The sequence below is a fragment of the Daphnia magna genome, linkage group LG8 (genome assembly GCF_020631705.1).
Source record: "Daphnia magna isolate NIES linkage group LG8, ASM2063170v1.1, whole genome shotgun sequence".
Classification (NCBI taxonomy): Eukaryota; Metazoa; Arthropoda; class Branchiopoda; order Diplostraca; family Daphniidae; genus Daphnia; species Daphnia magna.
The window spans coordinates 173783-189356 of record NC_059189.1 but is presented as its reverse complement, the minus strand read 5'-3'; the positions used below and the strand labels follow the sequence as shown (position 1 = coordinate 189356).

The 15574-nt window shown below is 42.2% G+C and overlaps 4 protein-coding genes across 7 annotated transcripts; 2 read left to right on the top strand and 2 right to left on the bottom strand.

The window, feature by feature from the left end:
• Window positions 1–477: 477 nt before the first annotated feature.
• Window positions 478–2594, bottom strand: LOC116929644 (3'-5' ssDNA/RNA exonuclease TatD). 3 transcript variants are annotated; one of them, XM_032936924.2, is made up of 6 exons: window positions 2065–2594; window positions 1702–1999; window positions 1547–1645; window positions 1112–1456; window positions 873–1035; window positions 478–786 (listed from the first exon to the last, which is right to left on the bottom strand). In XM_032936924.2, the coding sequence occupies exons 2-6, from the start codon at window positions 1997–1999 to the stop codon at window positions 627–629; spliced, it is 1065 nt and encodes a 354-aa protein (XP_032792815.2). In that variant the 5' UTR covers window positions 2065–2594; the 3' UTR covers window positions 478–626. The 3 variants fall into 3 exon arrangements, with proteins under 3 accessions (XP_032792815.2, XP_032792817.2, XP_032792816.2); XM_032936926.2 differs by having other exon boundaries at window positions 1702–1985; window positions 2065–2587; XM_032936925.2 differs by having other exon boundaries at window positions 1702–1967; window positions 2065–2581.
• A 1056-nt stretch (window positions 2595–3650) lies between these two features.
• On the top strand, window positions 3651–6213 carry LOC116929642 (maltase A3). Its single transcript, XM_045178604.1, has 8 exons — window positions 3651–3808; window positions 3887–4005; window positions 4083–4111; window positions 4181–4360; window positions 4427–4572; window positions 4650–5716; window positions 5781–5930; window positions 6009–6213. The coding sequence occupies exons 1-8, from the start codon at window positions 3749–3751 to the stop codon at window positions 6079–6081; spliced, it is 1824 nt and encodes a 607-aa protein (XP_045034539.1). The 5' UTR covers window positions 3651–3748; the 3' UTR covers window positions 6082–6213.
• Window positions 6214–7200: 987 nt separating this feature from the next.
• On the bottom strand, window positions 7201–8708 carry LOC116929646 (deoxynucleoside kinase). 2 transcript variants are annotated; one of them, XR_006650998.1, is made up of 6 exons: window positions 8525–8708; window positions 8148–8353; window positions 7824–8076; window positions 7644–7761; window positions 7313–7583; window positions 7201–7260 (listed from the first exon to the last, which is right to left on the bottom strand). XR_006650998.1 is itself a non-coding variant. In XM_032936929.2 (5 exons), exons 1-5 carry the CDS (start codon window positions 8598–8600, stop codon window positions 7403–7405), a joined length of 834 nt encoding a protein of 277 aa, XP_032792820.1. In that variant the 5' UTR covers window positions 8601–8708; the 3' UTR covers window positions 7201–7402. The 2 variants fall into 2 exon arrangements, 1 of the variants encoding a protein (XP_032792820.1); XM_032936929.2 differs by having other exon boundaries at window positions 7201–7583.
• A 58-nt stretch (window positions 8709–8766) lies between these two features.
• LOC116929641 (tyrosine-protein phosphatase non-receptor type 23) lies at window positions 8767–15174 on the top strand. The gene is given in 12 exon segments (XM_032936920.2): window positions 8767–8978; window positions 9046–9248; window positions 9340–9373; window positions 9375–9668; window positions 9752–9982; window positions 10055–10359; window positions 10435–10522; window positions 10592–13846; window positions 13920–14145; window positions 14222–14356; window positions 14440–14541; window positions 14606–15174. Coding segments are annotated over 12 exon segments (5277 nt in total). The 5' UTR covers window positions 8767–8891; the 3' UTR covers window positions 14923–15174.
• Window positions 15175–15574: the final 400 nt, after the last annotated feature.

Genomic DNA, 15574 nt, shown 5'->3' with positions numbered 1-15574 from the left:
TGTACAAGTACCTGCTTCTTTCCTGTTGACGTCAACAACGATAACTGTTTTTGTGTTCACTCGTTGAAAGAAAAAATGCATTTACCTCCAACCTTTTCATCCTGCCAAAAAGAGACTAGTCAAGATCCTATCGCACGTATAGACGCACAGTGAATTAAAATGCTGGTTCACTTGGAAATGAGAGACGACAGCCTCTCGTGGGGTTGTTCGCAACGACAGAAGCGGAATAAAAGACTCAAACGAATACATAAAACTGTACATCTTTCACGGCGGATGCGTTCCAGCACCTGATTGGTGCAACTGCGCACACACTGCTGCACATCCACACTGCATTCAGCAAAGTCAAATGATTCATGCATCGCCGACAACTTATACCGCTCGTTCGCTTTCAAAGTCAACCATCCGCAAACCATTAGCCAGCGACGGGTATCATCAAAAGAAGTGACAAACAATCTCTTAAAAGGAGTGGACTGCTCGTGAATTTCAATGTATAGTTTATTCTTTTTGCCTTTGATTTATTTGATTTTTTTGTTTTTTGTTTTTTTTTTTTTAAATCCTTTTACCTTTTTTGAAAAGAGAGTCGTCGTTGTCATCTCAAATGTACGGGATTAGTGTAAGGCACGTTTTCAACTGAAACCAAACAGCTTGATGGCGTTGATTGTGGTGGCCATAGCCACTTCTTCCACCGGTCGTTTCATATAAGCGGCAATCATCTCCACAATTACCGGCAGAGCGCATGGCTCATTGCGCTGGAAGGTGCAGTAACGGTTCAAGAAAGACAAGGACCTGTATAAAATTAGAAACATAAACTCCTTATTATATTCATATCTTTTAGACATTTAATACGCCATTTGCGAGAATTTTTACGAGACCTGTCGCTCAGGGCTTGTTTGATGTTGGCTGGGATTTTCGATCCACGCACGTTCGGATACATAAACGGGGCATCGGTTTCGATTAGTAATCGATCGAGAGGGATGAGTCCTTTTTCAAGGATCGATCGTACTCCGTCATCTGACTTGTCTTTCCACAGGAAACCTTAGCCAAAATAAACGAATAAATAACCGTTTTTCGACTTGCACGCAATTTTGCTACACGTGTTGAGCCGACAAACCTGTCAGTCCTATGTAAAGACCCATTTCTAAATACTTCAGCGCTTGAGCGGACGTCCCCGTGAAACAGTGAAGCACTGCTGGTGGCATTCGATCTTTGAATTTGCCAAGAATCCTTACCATGTCGTCGTGAGCGTCCCGTTCGTGCAAGAATAAGGGTTTGCCTACTTCGCAAGCTAGCTGAACCTGCTTTTCAAACACTTCCATCTGTACATCTTGAGGTGAGAAATTGCGATTGAAATCCAATCCACACTCTCCAATTGCAACACATTCAGGATTGCTAGCCAACTCCTTTATGGTATCGTAGCAATCATCTGTCCACGTTTTGGCATCATGAGGATGTATACCTGTCAATTAAATCAGCCATCAATATGTATACATCTAATACATGTAGACGCTTATCACAGTTTCTATTCAACACACAAACAGAAACCCACCAGCCGAGGAATAGAGCATTCCAGGGTACAACCTAGTTAGCCGTAAGGCTTCCTTACTGCACTGCACTGAAGCCCCTGTCACCATTATTTTCTTAACACCTGTAGTGCAAATCATGTTAATACATTATAAATGTTGGAAAATCTGTCAAAAAGACCTGCATCTTTTGCCCTCTCCACCACTGAATCCAGATCTCGAGAGTATTTTGAGTTTGTAAGATTTGCACCAATGTCCACAAGGAGATAGCTGGATGCTACTTCATCTTCAATTTGTTTAATTTTAAGTTCAGATATGTTACCTGGATTGTTTCCAGATTTCGTTTTGCTGTCTGCCATACCGTTCTTTCTTAAATGGCCTTTCCCAGTGCTGACAAAACACGAACACGGCAGGAGCTCTAGATTTGCTCTCCAACTTTTGATGGACCTTAATAGTGAGGATGATCTTAACAACAACATCTTAATCAAATAACTTAAGGACAATGCTTCCTGAAATGGTTATATTAGAAACACCATTTAATTACCTCTTTTGTAATGGCTGAAATGAAGGTCACAATCAAAATAAGATGATGATTTTTTAATATTGAATTTGAAAATGTTCTTGCTTCGTTTTAGCACTCTTAACACAGCGTGACATCACTACTCAAGTGACAAGACAAATCTATTTTTAAACGGATGTGAGTTGCCGGAATAGCCGGAGATCAGAACGCCCTAGTGTTTACATTTAGGCCGACAAAACCGGCAGAAGTTTGTGGCCATCTCTGGGATTGTGGAAAAGACATGACGAAATAAAAAAAAAAATTATATATAACAATAAACTTTTAGTTTTTCTCTTGGAATCGTATAAAATACTCAATACAAATAAAAATTATATTGAACAAATTTGGCAAGTACTTCATTCAGTGACTGAATCAGTATCAGCACCACACGTGTTTTGAAATGCTTCTCAGAAACAGACATCTGTTGGTTTAATCATTCGAATCGAAACCAGTTTTTTCCTTTAAGCCGGTTTGTGGATTCAGAGGATGGACCTGGGATTCAGGTGGACTAGATACCGTAAGATCTCTACACTTCACCTCATTTCTTCCATCGATTCTAGCAAATAGCTTTCCCCTTGCTCTTTTGTTCCATTTTGGGGTTCTAAACTGTAATCGAAAATAGCCATTACGACAGTATGTACGTGACATGGAATAATTTTAACGCTTTTGAAAACCGTAAAAGTCCAGAGGAAACCTTTGGGATGTCGAAACGTTCAGGGCGCTATTTCATGTGTAAATAACATTGAAAGAGTGAGTGGGAAACAGTAGAGTAACAACCTTGAGATTCTGACTAATAAAAATGGTTGACGTACATTAATAGCTATAAGCTTTTCGTGAATTAAGATAGTTAACTTATACGACTGTACCAACAATTTGCAACACAGCCTTTTAGTTTCCAACATCACTTTTCGAATAGTTTTTCTAGTTTTATCTGCCATCTTATTGACCATAAATAGAAAATGGAATGCACGCGGACACTCATCCCGCCATTTGAAACAAAAGAAAAAAACCGAACTTCAAGTAAGCTTCTCATCCAGTGACCAACTGACTAGTATGAAGTCTGGACCTGTATCAAGAAGCAAAAATGTCTAGATATTTTGTCAGTAAGTCCAATAATCTTTTGTAAAACAATTTTCCGATTTTCATATAACGCGTTCTTTCCCCTAAGGTTATAGCACATAATGGTTTCTTATTACTTGTTAACCTCGTGGTGGGCGATCGCTGTAATGATAAAAAACAATCCTACATTTTAAAATTGTGTTCGTTGTCAAGAGCATGTTTGCTCGCCACACTAACATCTGGATTATCTTTTGGGGCACCTTTTTCTTTTTAGTTTAGGGCATTCGGCAACCGGAATTAATGTATTATTGGCTCACAAATTTATCAAACCCAGTATTTTCCAGATGGTTGTCTAGACAAGTGTTGCTAACTGAAACTTTCAAATGTTTTAGGCCAACCAGAAACACCCAAATGTTATCTGCACTAGTGATATTTAACAATGGTATTTGATCTGTTGACAATGTTTATGTTAAGCTACGATAATACTCTGAAGCAACGACTTTGTATCCTAGTCATGTTGGCGATACGACCGTTACATAAAATGCGTCTTATAATTAACCTGGCAAATGAGTGGCGTTCATCAGTCAGGTAACATAGCCACCTAATAACAATGAGATCGCTCGTGATTCTCTTGGTCGTTCTGGCCGTCGCTTTTGCTTGCCCAAGTCAGGTAATCATCATTGATGTCTTTATTTGAATAACATTTAATTTTGTAATTGATGTATTCTGTATTTGGTTGTGATTTCAGACTGGGTTCAAGATTCATCAAAAGAGGTCGATCCAGCACCAGGGCCGAGAAGACAAACCGCTCAACTGGCTGGAAAAGGGTCTTGTCTATCAAATCTATCCACGCTCCTTCCAAGACAGGTGATCATTGTTGTGCGTAGAATATTGTCGTGTAAGAAAAACATTTCATTTTCAATTTTGTGTCATATGTGATAAAGCGATGGAGATGGCGTTGGCGATTTGAAAGGTAAAAATGGTTTATAGCGATATTTTGCTTGTTCCAGTATTTCAAACTAAATGCTGGTTGTCCTTACAGGCATCATTAGTCGTTTAGACCACTTTGTTCAGTTAGGCATCAATGTCATATGGATTTCGCCCATTTTCAAATCTCCCATGGCAGATTTTGGTTACGATGTATCCGATTTCACCGATATCGATCCGATCTTTGGCACAATCCAGGATTTTACCGACCTCACTGCCGCAGCTAAATCTAAAGGTATCTTCATTTTCCTTATTTTGCAAGAGAATTCAGAGACAAAACACCTGCTGGATTTGTTCACAGGTCTGAAACTCATTCTGGACATGGTGCCAAATCACAGCAGCGATGAGCACGAATGGTTTATCAAGTCCGTCAACCGAATCGATCCCTACACCGACTACTACGTCTGGCTTGATGGGGATGCGCCAGGTGTCCCTCCTACCAATTGGGTATCTTTTCACATTGTTTCATTAAGCTTTAATTGAATTGGATTCCAAGCGGCATCTTAGACAATTTTTGATAATAGTTGAGCGTTTTCGGTGGACCAGCGTGGACATTCAACGAACAACGTGGTCAATGGTATCTTCATCAGTTTGTAGCAAAACAGCCAGATCTCAACTACCGTAACCCTCTGGTGCACGAAGAGTTTAAAAATATCCTTCGCTTTTGGCTGGACAGAGGAACCGATGGTTTCAGAGTTGATGCTGTCCCCCATCTATACGAAGATCCAGCTTTCCCCGACGAACTGCCATCCGGCAATCCTAATGCGGATCCCGACCAATACGATTACCTTATTCACGATCAAATTACATGGAATCGACCGGAGACGTACGACGTCATGGCCGAGTTCAGACAAGTTCTTCAAGAGTATGAAGACGGTGATGGTCAACATAGAGCTATGATGACGGAAGCTTACGTCCCTTTGGAAAACGTAATCCAGTTTTATGGCAATGAAACATTCCGTATGGCCGATTTCCCATTCAACTTTGCTCTCATCAACGGCATCAGTAACTGCCTTTATTATTGCAACACGACAACTAGCAGAGGCTATCCCTACAATGGTACCCAACTTCGCGACACCATCGTCGAATTTTTGGACGCCATTCCTTCATGGGTTGGCCCACAGGGAGCCAATTGGGTTTTGGGCAACCACGATCAACGTCGCTTGGCCTCGCGTTATGGCGAAGCACTTGTCGACGGTATGATTATGGTACAAATGCTTCTCCCAGGTACACCGGTAACCTACTATGGCGAGGAGATTTCCATGAAGGATCAGTTCATTTCGTATGAAGACACATTGGACCCTCAGGGTTGTCAGATGGGACCTGATCGATACGAAAAATTTTCTCGTGATCCCGCCCGCACACCTATGCAATGGGATGATACTTTCAACGCTGGATTCTCGACGGCGGCCGAAACTTGGCTTCCTATGGGAGAAAATTATCCAACTGTCAACGTCAAGTTGCAAAAAGAAAACCTCGTCAGTCATCTTAACATCTATCGGACTATGGTTGCGCTCAGGCAAGAAGCTTCAGTTCTCTACGGTGCCTACGACTTCCCCATAGTCGACGCTGACGCTTTCACACTCACGAGGTAGTAAAACTCATAAATGTTTACCCTTTAGCAACGTTTCACTACCGTTGTGGTTGTGTTATAGGATTCGAACCAACTCGACGAGTTACATTGTTGTCCTAAATGTTGGACTTGAAGGACGCCGTTTCAATTTGTCAGGTGTGACTGGTATTCCAGAGAAAGCCAAGGTGGTCGTAAGAAGCGTTCAAGCAACTAGCGGTGAAACGCAAATAGGGTAAGCATTTTTTAGTGAAATTTTGAGCTTTCTGATTACACCATTTTTTTTTTTTTTTCCTTTTCTTTTTTTCTTTAGCTTTACCATCAATACCAATGATTTCCCTGTCGGTGCCCAGGAAGGCCTAGTCCTCTCTTTCGTTGCTCTGTGAATCAGCCGAACTACCCTAAACCATAAACAAGTAGAAAAAACAATTTGACTAATTTGAAGTCCATTCAATCATATTAATATGTATTTAGAATTAAAACTAAATTTTATCTGAAAGTAAACAACACGCATGTCATTATTGATTTTTTATCTCAAGATAGGGAGAAAGTCCACTGGTTGATATTAGTAACGAGTCTGACCATTAGCCGCTTCCATGTCCCTAACGAGGGGGACCAATCTCTCAAGCGTTGGCATAATGTTGGGTCTAGGATCACAACAGCTGTGATTCGTTTGCGGATACGGAGGTATGCCCGAGTACTCATGAGTAGCACGGTAAACAGTGTAGCAACCGTTCGTGTTATGACGTGAGATGACCATCGGCTGCGCAGGACTAGATATTTATGTTATCTTGTAATCTCCATCGCGACAACAACAGTCTTGGAATTTTTTGGGTTGATCATCTTCGCTGGAACCTCAATAATATTTCCTTCTCCTCACGGCGAATAAGATTGTACCGATCACGACCGCAGTTTGGGCATCGATCTCTCGAAGTTCTTAATTCTTTGTTTGGCTTCAGCTTTTTCCCAACTGGTTTGGTTTTTGTCGTGATTATCGGGCATCTTGAATTGAACCTACTTTACCCAATTCAGCTGTTTGCCGCATTCTGTTTTGTTTTCGATAATGTCTCCTATGTCTGTCTTTTGTTCTTTATATTCTAGATCAATGTCGTCCGTTATTTTGTCCGTAATTGGTTACTCATTATCTCCGCCGGGAATGTTAGCATCACTTTTAAGCTCAATGACCGATTCTAGTATTTGCTCCAATTGATCATCAGTACTACCGGCATTTTGTTCATCAATTTCGTTGGGACATTCAGGGGAAAGATATACCCTCTTCCAATTCCGCTTGGAATGCTGGGTTTTCTGTCTCTGTCACTTCTGTCACGATCATTTGTTTCGTATCCGCCAGGTGAGCCTTGTCAATTTCACTTCTTGTGATTAGCGTCTTACTCCGAGAACTGGGAGAACTACTGAACGAAAAGAAAAATATTAGATTTATAGAACCATAAACTGTTGATGTAGCATAGACCACGAAGTCGAAACATAGCGTGTTGATAGTGGAGTCGTGGAGTAACCGATATTTATTAATAAACAGCAGTAAAAGCATCAAGGGCATATTTATCCTGAAATAAAAATTATTATAAATTCGAGTTTATTAATTAAGAAAAATCTTACTTGGAACAAAATAACACAAGACTATGGATACAACACATCAATGGAGTTTCTGAAAGTTTGTCGCAATTATTCCGTTATTGTTAGGTGTGACTATGCAGGAGAGACGAGCTTAGACGGTGAAATAACGGTTGATGAATAAACACGCTTCCTTTTCCTGTTCAAAATTTGATTTTCAACTAAAGTGACTTGTTCAAGCATTTCAGCTAAATCGACGTTTGCATCTATCTCCAAGACCGGAGCAGGAACAGGATGAGAAATTTTGTCGTGAAGCCTAATAATATATTCAAATAATATGTATGCAGCTAAAACAAATACTAAAACAAGCAATTACCATTTCTCGTGGATTTCATGCAGGTCTACGATATAACTTAACGGAACAGTTTTCTCTTCTTTTCGGGCACGCTGTAGAATTCGGTCATGAACAACTTTAGGATCTGTTCTTAGATACACTATAAAATGTGAAATAAAAAGATATTTTTTTGTTTACAAATATAAATTTTATAAATCTTACCTATGAGATCAATTCCAACATCAACATTGTTAGTGATCCATTTGAACCACTCTGAAATGACTGAATACTCAGCAGGTTCCATCAGCTTACTCTGGTGCAAGTTTTCTACAAAACAATAGCGTCCACTATACAGGGAACGCTCCATTAATTTTACTTTCGCTGATGTCTCCTTGGTATGATGATCAAGCATTGTCAACTGTACATGAGTTTGGAAAGTCAGACACCAACGTGCTGGGTTATCATAAAGTAAGCCCTGGGTAAAAATGTGAAAAATAAGATAATAGCTATAATAAAGAAAAATGTGGTACATTTATAGCAACATACCAAGAGATTGTGTCCTTGTACATCTCTCCATTTTTCAACAGGCTCTTGCAGTACCTCTACATCACTGAACTTACTAAAATAGTTAAGAAGTGTAGTCTTGCCACTTCCAATGTTTCCTTCCACCACAACTGTAAAAGGTTTAGATTGTTTGTCCATGTTTTTTAAAAGAGGGATGGTACAGCGTGAAACTTCGCCCGGTCGCGACTCTAAAATTCGAATGAGGTATGAGGTGGTGGTTTAAGCTGTTGTTAGCCTTTGTAATCGCTGATAGTTTAACCGGATATCGTGAAATTTCGCGCCAAAAAGTATTTTACCGCAATGTCGACTTGGCGCTCCCAGTTGAATAACAGCATGTTTTAAAAAATCAATAACCTTACCTGACCTGAAAGCTTCGCGAGCATTTCTCATCCAGAAAACTAATTGACTCCATCTTTGTGCAACGCGGTTAGTCATGATTCCGTAAAACTTGGACAAATCCGGAAAAAATCATTGGAAAGATTCTGTTGAGCATGAGAACTGGAAAGGGTTGCATAAGATGCCCACGGGAAAACGACAAGCAGACGACTGACTTATTGACAGCTTAGCAAAGCCATCTAACGGTCGTCGAGAATAGCTAGATATCCCAAGTAGGTGTCGGCTATATAAGCCGTATGTCAGGGACAGGGAGAATTTGCTGGAAAACATATATGATTATGGGGATTGCAAAGTTTGCTAATTTAATTAATTAGAAGTTTGAAAACGAAGATGGAAGGAGTTCCTAAACTGTATATGCTACGAACTGCTCTGAAGACATCACCGGAGAGAACGGATTTCAGTCGAAAAATCAAATGGGTATGTCTTTGGTCATTCACTGTATTTGTTTGCCTGATTTCATAATTGTTGATGATTCATCTTCAAGCAAATTCGTGAACATTTTAACGAAGATCCCAGCAGCTATGCCAATGAAACAAGAGAACTGGAAACTCTTAGAGCGGCAGCCTGCCATCCACCCCAGGATTTTACTGGCTGTGCACTATTGAAGAAATATTACTGTCAACTAAATTTTCTGCAAAATCGTTTCACATTCAACGAAGCTGGGCGAGATGAAATCTATTTTACTTGGTGACTAGATTTTAAAAAATAAAACACTTTTATGTATATTGTTTGAAACATGTATCATATTCATAATTCATGTGTTTTTTTGTTTTTTCAGGTGTGATATGTATACTGGATTGGCCATACTCCACAACTGATATCAAACATGAAATGGCCTGTATCTTGTTCAATATTGGGGCTCTACACATGAATTTGGGTGCCATGGATAGCCGTCAAACAGCAGATGGAATGAAGATAAGCTGTTCTCATTTTCAGTGTGCTGCTTGGGCCTTCCAACAACTTAATGAAAAATTCCCTCAGCAAAGAGAAACAGATTTAGGGTATGATCTTGTCAAGTTTTTTGGCACGGTCTGTCTTGCCCAGGCACAGGAATGCATTCTTGATAAAAGCATCATTGACGGCCGCAAACCTGGAATAGTCGCTAAAGTAAGTAAAAAGCCAATTTTATTTATTTATTAGTATTTTTTTTTTTTATGACATTATTATTTTTATTATTTTTTTGTGACCAGGTGGCAGCGCAGATTGTCGAGTACTACAAGTTAGCTGTAAAGGTTCTGGATCAAGGAGATAACCATCCAGATGGTAATGCCCTTGTCGAAGTTGCCGGCGTTAAGGCATACAATACTTGGAAAAAGTACGCTGAATTTAAAATGGCGTTCCACCAGTGCGTGGCTCTGCTATACATGGGCATCCACAGTGAAGAGATGCAAAAGATGGGTGAAAGGCTAGCTTACTTCCAAGTATTAAAAATTATAGTACAAAATGTAAATAAAAGGCAATTAAAATTTACAATCTTTCCATTTTGTTTTCAGGCGGCGATAGACAAGTTGACAGAAGCAACCAAAAAGGCCAAAAAACTAGAAAATAAGTCGGAAAGCGTCAACGATGCTATTTCCTTTGTCCATGATGTAGTTGGTGGTAAACTCAAGGCAGCTGAGAAAGAGAACGAGTTCGTTTACCACGAAAAAGTCCCTGATCGAGCCTCATTACCCGACATCAAAGGTGCATCGCTCGTAAAAGGCACACCTTTTGATGTTCAAGATCCTGAAATTGCTGGACAGGATATTTTTCATAGATTGGTTCCAATGGAAGCACATGAAGCATCCTCGCTTTATAGGTATTGGATAAGCATTTCTCACATTTTTTCTTTAAACAGAACTCAAATGTTGCTTGAACTTTTTAAATATCGAAGTGAGGAAAAGGCGAAGTTATTGCGTCGAGTCGTTGGAAATGTCGAGGAAAAAGATCAAGAATTAGATCTATTTTTGACGTCCTTACAGGTTTGTTAATAACTACCAACATCTATTCAGACGCTGAAAAAATAATAAAACTAAGTGTTTTGAATGCAGGTTGATCAGCTACGGGTGCACTTGGAACCATCTGGTTTACCTCAGGAACTTGTTGATATTTGCGCTGCGTTCAGTGTCGAATCGAAGGATGTAGTTCAAAGTCTGGTTGATGCAATGGGTGAACTCTCCTCTGTTTACACTGATGTGGAGTCTTCACTGGCTGAAGTTCAAAATCTCCTGAGCGAGGAACAAGAGAATGAAAGAATTTATCATGGTCAAGGCAAAAGGCCGCCTTCTATGATTCTGAAAGAACTTTCGCTAGAAGCTGGACGCTTTGCCGAAGCCCACGCGAAAGCTGCTGATTCCAACAACCTTCTGCATAAAGCCATTAATTCGCATCTAGGAAATCTACGAATGCTAAGCCTACCATTGTCCGAAATTGAGGTTCAATTACCCAACATTCGAGTTTTGGAATCTAGCAAAGATCAAGCAGCTATCAAGGAGTTACATCGGCTTCTCGACAAAGTAGAAGAAATGCGCAAACAGCGCCAGATGCTTTACACCCAGCTACGAGAAGCCCTTAAAGCTGATGACATCACTAAACTGGCCACTCATCAAGCAGATCTAGAGACGCTGTTTACTCAGGAGCTAGCTAAACATCAACGGTTGACTTCGCTTATCGAGCAAAACCTCAAGGCCCAAGAAAAAATCCTCGTGGCTCTGACAGAAGCCAATGCCCGTTACGCTGACACACGTCGCTCTACAGCTGACATCCAGCAACGTCGAACTGCAACCGTAACTGCTCTCTTGTCTTCTGCCGAGGCATATCCCGATCTGTTGGCCAAATGCCAAAAAGGCCTCGAATTTTACCGGAAAATGGACACAAATGTTACCAAACTTTTACAGCGTTTGCGATCCGTCTGCCGTGTCCAGCAAGAAGAACGTGAACAACAAGAGGCTGCGCGTGAACGCAATCGCCCCGGTCCTGTAGCAAGCAATCGAACCGAAACTCAGGAGCCGACTGATGTCCAGGGTGGTCCCAAATTGAAAGATTTCCTCCATCTCATGAAAAAGGATCGATCCGGAATGGACCCAGCTTTTCAGCCGACGTCATCGGCTCCTCCACCAGGTTCTGCTGGAGCTGAAATCGCGGCACCGTTTAGCTACCCATACGTACGTCCGACTCCTCTTGGCGCCGAGCAGAGCGAACACCATCCACAGTCATCTGCCTACATGCCTGACGTAAATTCATACTACTATCAAAACAATTCTTCACAAGGTGGGTTTCCGCCTTCTGGACCGAGTTACAGTAGTGATTTCCCCACGACTGAGAGGGCCCTTTCAACTAATGCTACCCAACCAAGTGCTTGTAGTCAGGCTAATTCCGCTTACTATAGCTCTCCTTCTGCTCTTCAACAACAACAACAACGTAGCGATCCCGTTAGTTCAACAAGCCAGCCGCAACAACCACTTCATCTAGCAGCAGCGGGGCAAACGTATTTGGGGCAACAACCAAATGGAGTAGGAGGTGGTCATCCACCTTTTGGCTCGAATGCCACGCATCAAATGCATCGGCAGAATTATCCACCTTCTGCAAACTATTACGGCCAAATTTCTGGTGTCGGCCTTTCAACACCATACGCGGCTTCTGCCCCATCTACGCAACAACAGTCGTATCCGGCAGTGTCACAGATAGGACAGCAATCTATTGCGATGATGTCCGGATCGACTGCTACTTCCCCTTCTAGCGCCCTTCAGAACTATCCAACGGCGAGTTACATGTCTCCTAGCGGAGCCGCTCCGACGTTTCCATTGACTATGGCTAACCAACAACACCCGTCTTCTGCAGCAACGGGCTCTTTCACGCCGACCGACACGTCTGCTGCACCTCACCAACAAACGTATGGAGCACCGACCTATTTGAGCCAGACGTCCGTCGGAAGGGACAATTTGTCTGACGCTACGCCTTATTCAAGTACCAATGTGGGTATTTCTTCAACTCATCAACAACAACAACAACAACAGTACCCGTACTATTCAGGTGCCCCAATGTACGGTTATGCGCCGACGACAACAACAACAAACTCGGGGGTGTATCCGTATAATTATAGCTACAGTACTCTCAATTCCAACATAGATGGAAGTGGAGGCTTCCAGCATGGAACCACAGGTACCAATAATTCGGCTCTCGCTCAGTCAGCCGGTCATCAAGGTGAGGGGGGGTTTACCGCTTCGGCATCTGGAATCGGCCAGTACCAGCATTATCCCTATTATCCGAATCCTGTTGATCCAACCAATAGTTACCAGTATCAACTCGCTGGGTCATACTATCAACCCAATTCTTACCCTCCGGTCGCCAATCAAATGCTGCAGCCAGCGCCAATGGCGTCCGTTAGCACTGCACCGGCTGTTGTAGCTCCTCCACCAGTGTCCATTCCAGTGAATCCTAGTGCTGCTGGACAAGTGGCCAGCAACCTGGAACTTTTGACTCTTTTAGATCTTTCAGTCCCCATGGCTCCTGTTGGTGCCCTGCTAGAACCACAACCACGAAAAACTCAGGGTCCTGGCGCTAACACCCAAGGGACGACAACACTGACTAATTCCACCTCAAAGTCGGTCATGATGGCTCCCGCTGCCACGTCTGATCAGATCAAATTGACTACTTCTGCTGCTGAGTTGTTGCCACATCATGAAGCGCCAATCGTCAAGGCGGAAATAAAGTTGCCTTCTGTCTCAAGCGTTAGCCACAAGGATCCTTTGGCCGACGCAGAATTAGCGTCTAAATTAGCAGTCGAGGTCGAAAAATTGGACAAACTGGTGGGCGGTTTGACTCGCAAAAGTCTGAATGGACCCACCTCATTGGACACGCGCTGGAAGGAAGTGCTGGATTTGCAAGAGCGTGAATCAGCCCGTCACAGCATTTCGGTGGCGCGGTGTTATCCCATGAAGAACCGATTTCCAGATGTGCTTCCTTACGACCACAATCGCGTGGAGCTGCCTACAACAAAAGATGATTACATCAACGCCTCTTTGGTTCCGTCTTTATCACCTGGCGCTCCCTCTTTCATCGCCACTCAAACGCCACTGCCGTGTAGCCAGCAGGACTTTTGGACGATGATATGGCAACAATCGGTGGAAATTGTTGTTTGTTTGCTGTCGGATGCCGAAATTCCTAAACCTAGCCCTTCTACCTCGGCTGTTTATTGGCCAGTTGAAAAGGGACGTGATATCACATCTGGCCCATGGACCATTACACTGCAAAGCAGTAACACCCGCCCGTATTGCCACGAACGTATCCTCGGCCTCATCAAAAATGTACATTTCCTTTTAACACGTTGCCACCAAATGTGAAGAGACTTTTAAACATTTTTTAATTTTTGCATGTCAGGGAGAAGCGAAACAACGTGTCGTCGTACATTTGCAATTTACGGCCTGGCCTGGAAGTAGTTTTCCAGCATCTCCAGCCCAATTTCTTCAATTGACGAGTGAAGTACTTCATTTCTGGCAGCAACAACGAAGTAAGGCGCATCCGATCGTCGTCCATTGTTTGGCTGGTGCAGGACGTACAGGCCTTTTTTGTCTCCTCTTGACGGCGTTGTCTGATCTTTCTTCAGGTACGTCATTCACAAAGAACACACCAGTCGTTTGATTTTCGTGACGTTCATATCAATCAATGACGTTTCACAATAGGGAATGGACTGTTGGATGTGGTCCGAGTTGCTGCAAGTCTTTGCCAGCATCGAAGAAATATGTTCCGAGACCGCGAGCACTTGCTCTTTGCTTATCAAGCCCTACTCTATCACGCCCAGGATTTACTCATGAAACGTATTTAGAAATTTGTTTTTGTCGTTTTTTTATTATGCGGTGGTTGTTACGTTCGTTCTTTTTATGTCGTTGATCGACAATAGGAGGAATTCTGTCTGGAACTACTTCGTTACAAGGATCTCCTATCAAGAAGCATCATCCATCTCAAGATTTTATTCACTCTCCGACCCCAACTTCCACAACAAGTAATTCGGGAAATAATCTTTTGCAAAATGTGGCGATTAACTTGTGACGATAAAACCACTTTAGATCCAACACCTGTTTTGGAAGCAGCTGCGGAAGCGTTAAAAAATGAAAATAAAGGCGAAGAAGTGTCATCGCAAGTAATCCAAGAGCCAACTGCCTCGTCGTTACCGACAGCCGCGACGGATCCTCCCACTCCCAAAAAGAATCCTTTAGGTGCATTGGCTATCCTTGATCCAGCCAACTTCACACTCGACGGCGGTCAAACAAATCGGCACCGGGTGACAAAAGAGAGTTTTAAAAATGCGTCACAGCTCGGCTCGATGGCTGATCCGTCTGATCCACTCAGCCAACTCGATCCTCTGTGGTCACTGGCCAAGTAATTTCTGAGTCAAACTGCAGGCCATACTGTTAACATTACTTATCATTAATGGGCGAAAGAAGAAAACAAAAACATATAATTATTCTTGCCTCTTTATTATTTGGGTACGTTGATCAAATAGCCTACGCTGGCGACCTATTCGTTTGTTTTTGTGGTCTGAAAGTTGTTTCACCTCGAAGAATTGCTGATCCTGCATTCCGCAAAGCTAATGAATTTTTACGATTGTACGGAATACACATTTCACAGTATCCTATTTAAGTTTTTTCTGATGTAATGGTTGTAAAGTGTAAATTTAAAAGAAATTCATTTGGGATGCGTTTTTCATGGTTCCATACAGAATTTAATGACAATCTTGTCAGGACCTTAGAAGTGGTTGGTAGAATGTGATGGGTAACTGATAAAAGGTGTGTGCAACTGTTGACTATTGCATCACAATACTGGCTTGATGGTCGACCAACTTGAACAAGCACATCTTCAGCCCGAGGAAATTTTGCTGCTGTATTAGAAAGCGCGCACAATTCCATGTTTTGTGTGTAGATTAGCTAGTCAAGGACGCAGAAACGCCTCGCCATGAAGAGAACAAACAAAAAGGAAAGGGGTAGCCCTCGATATCGTTAAATCGATGCAGCTAGCACCGTCTATTTTACATGGCC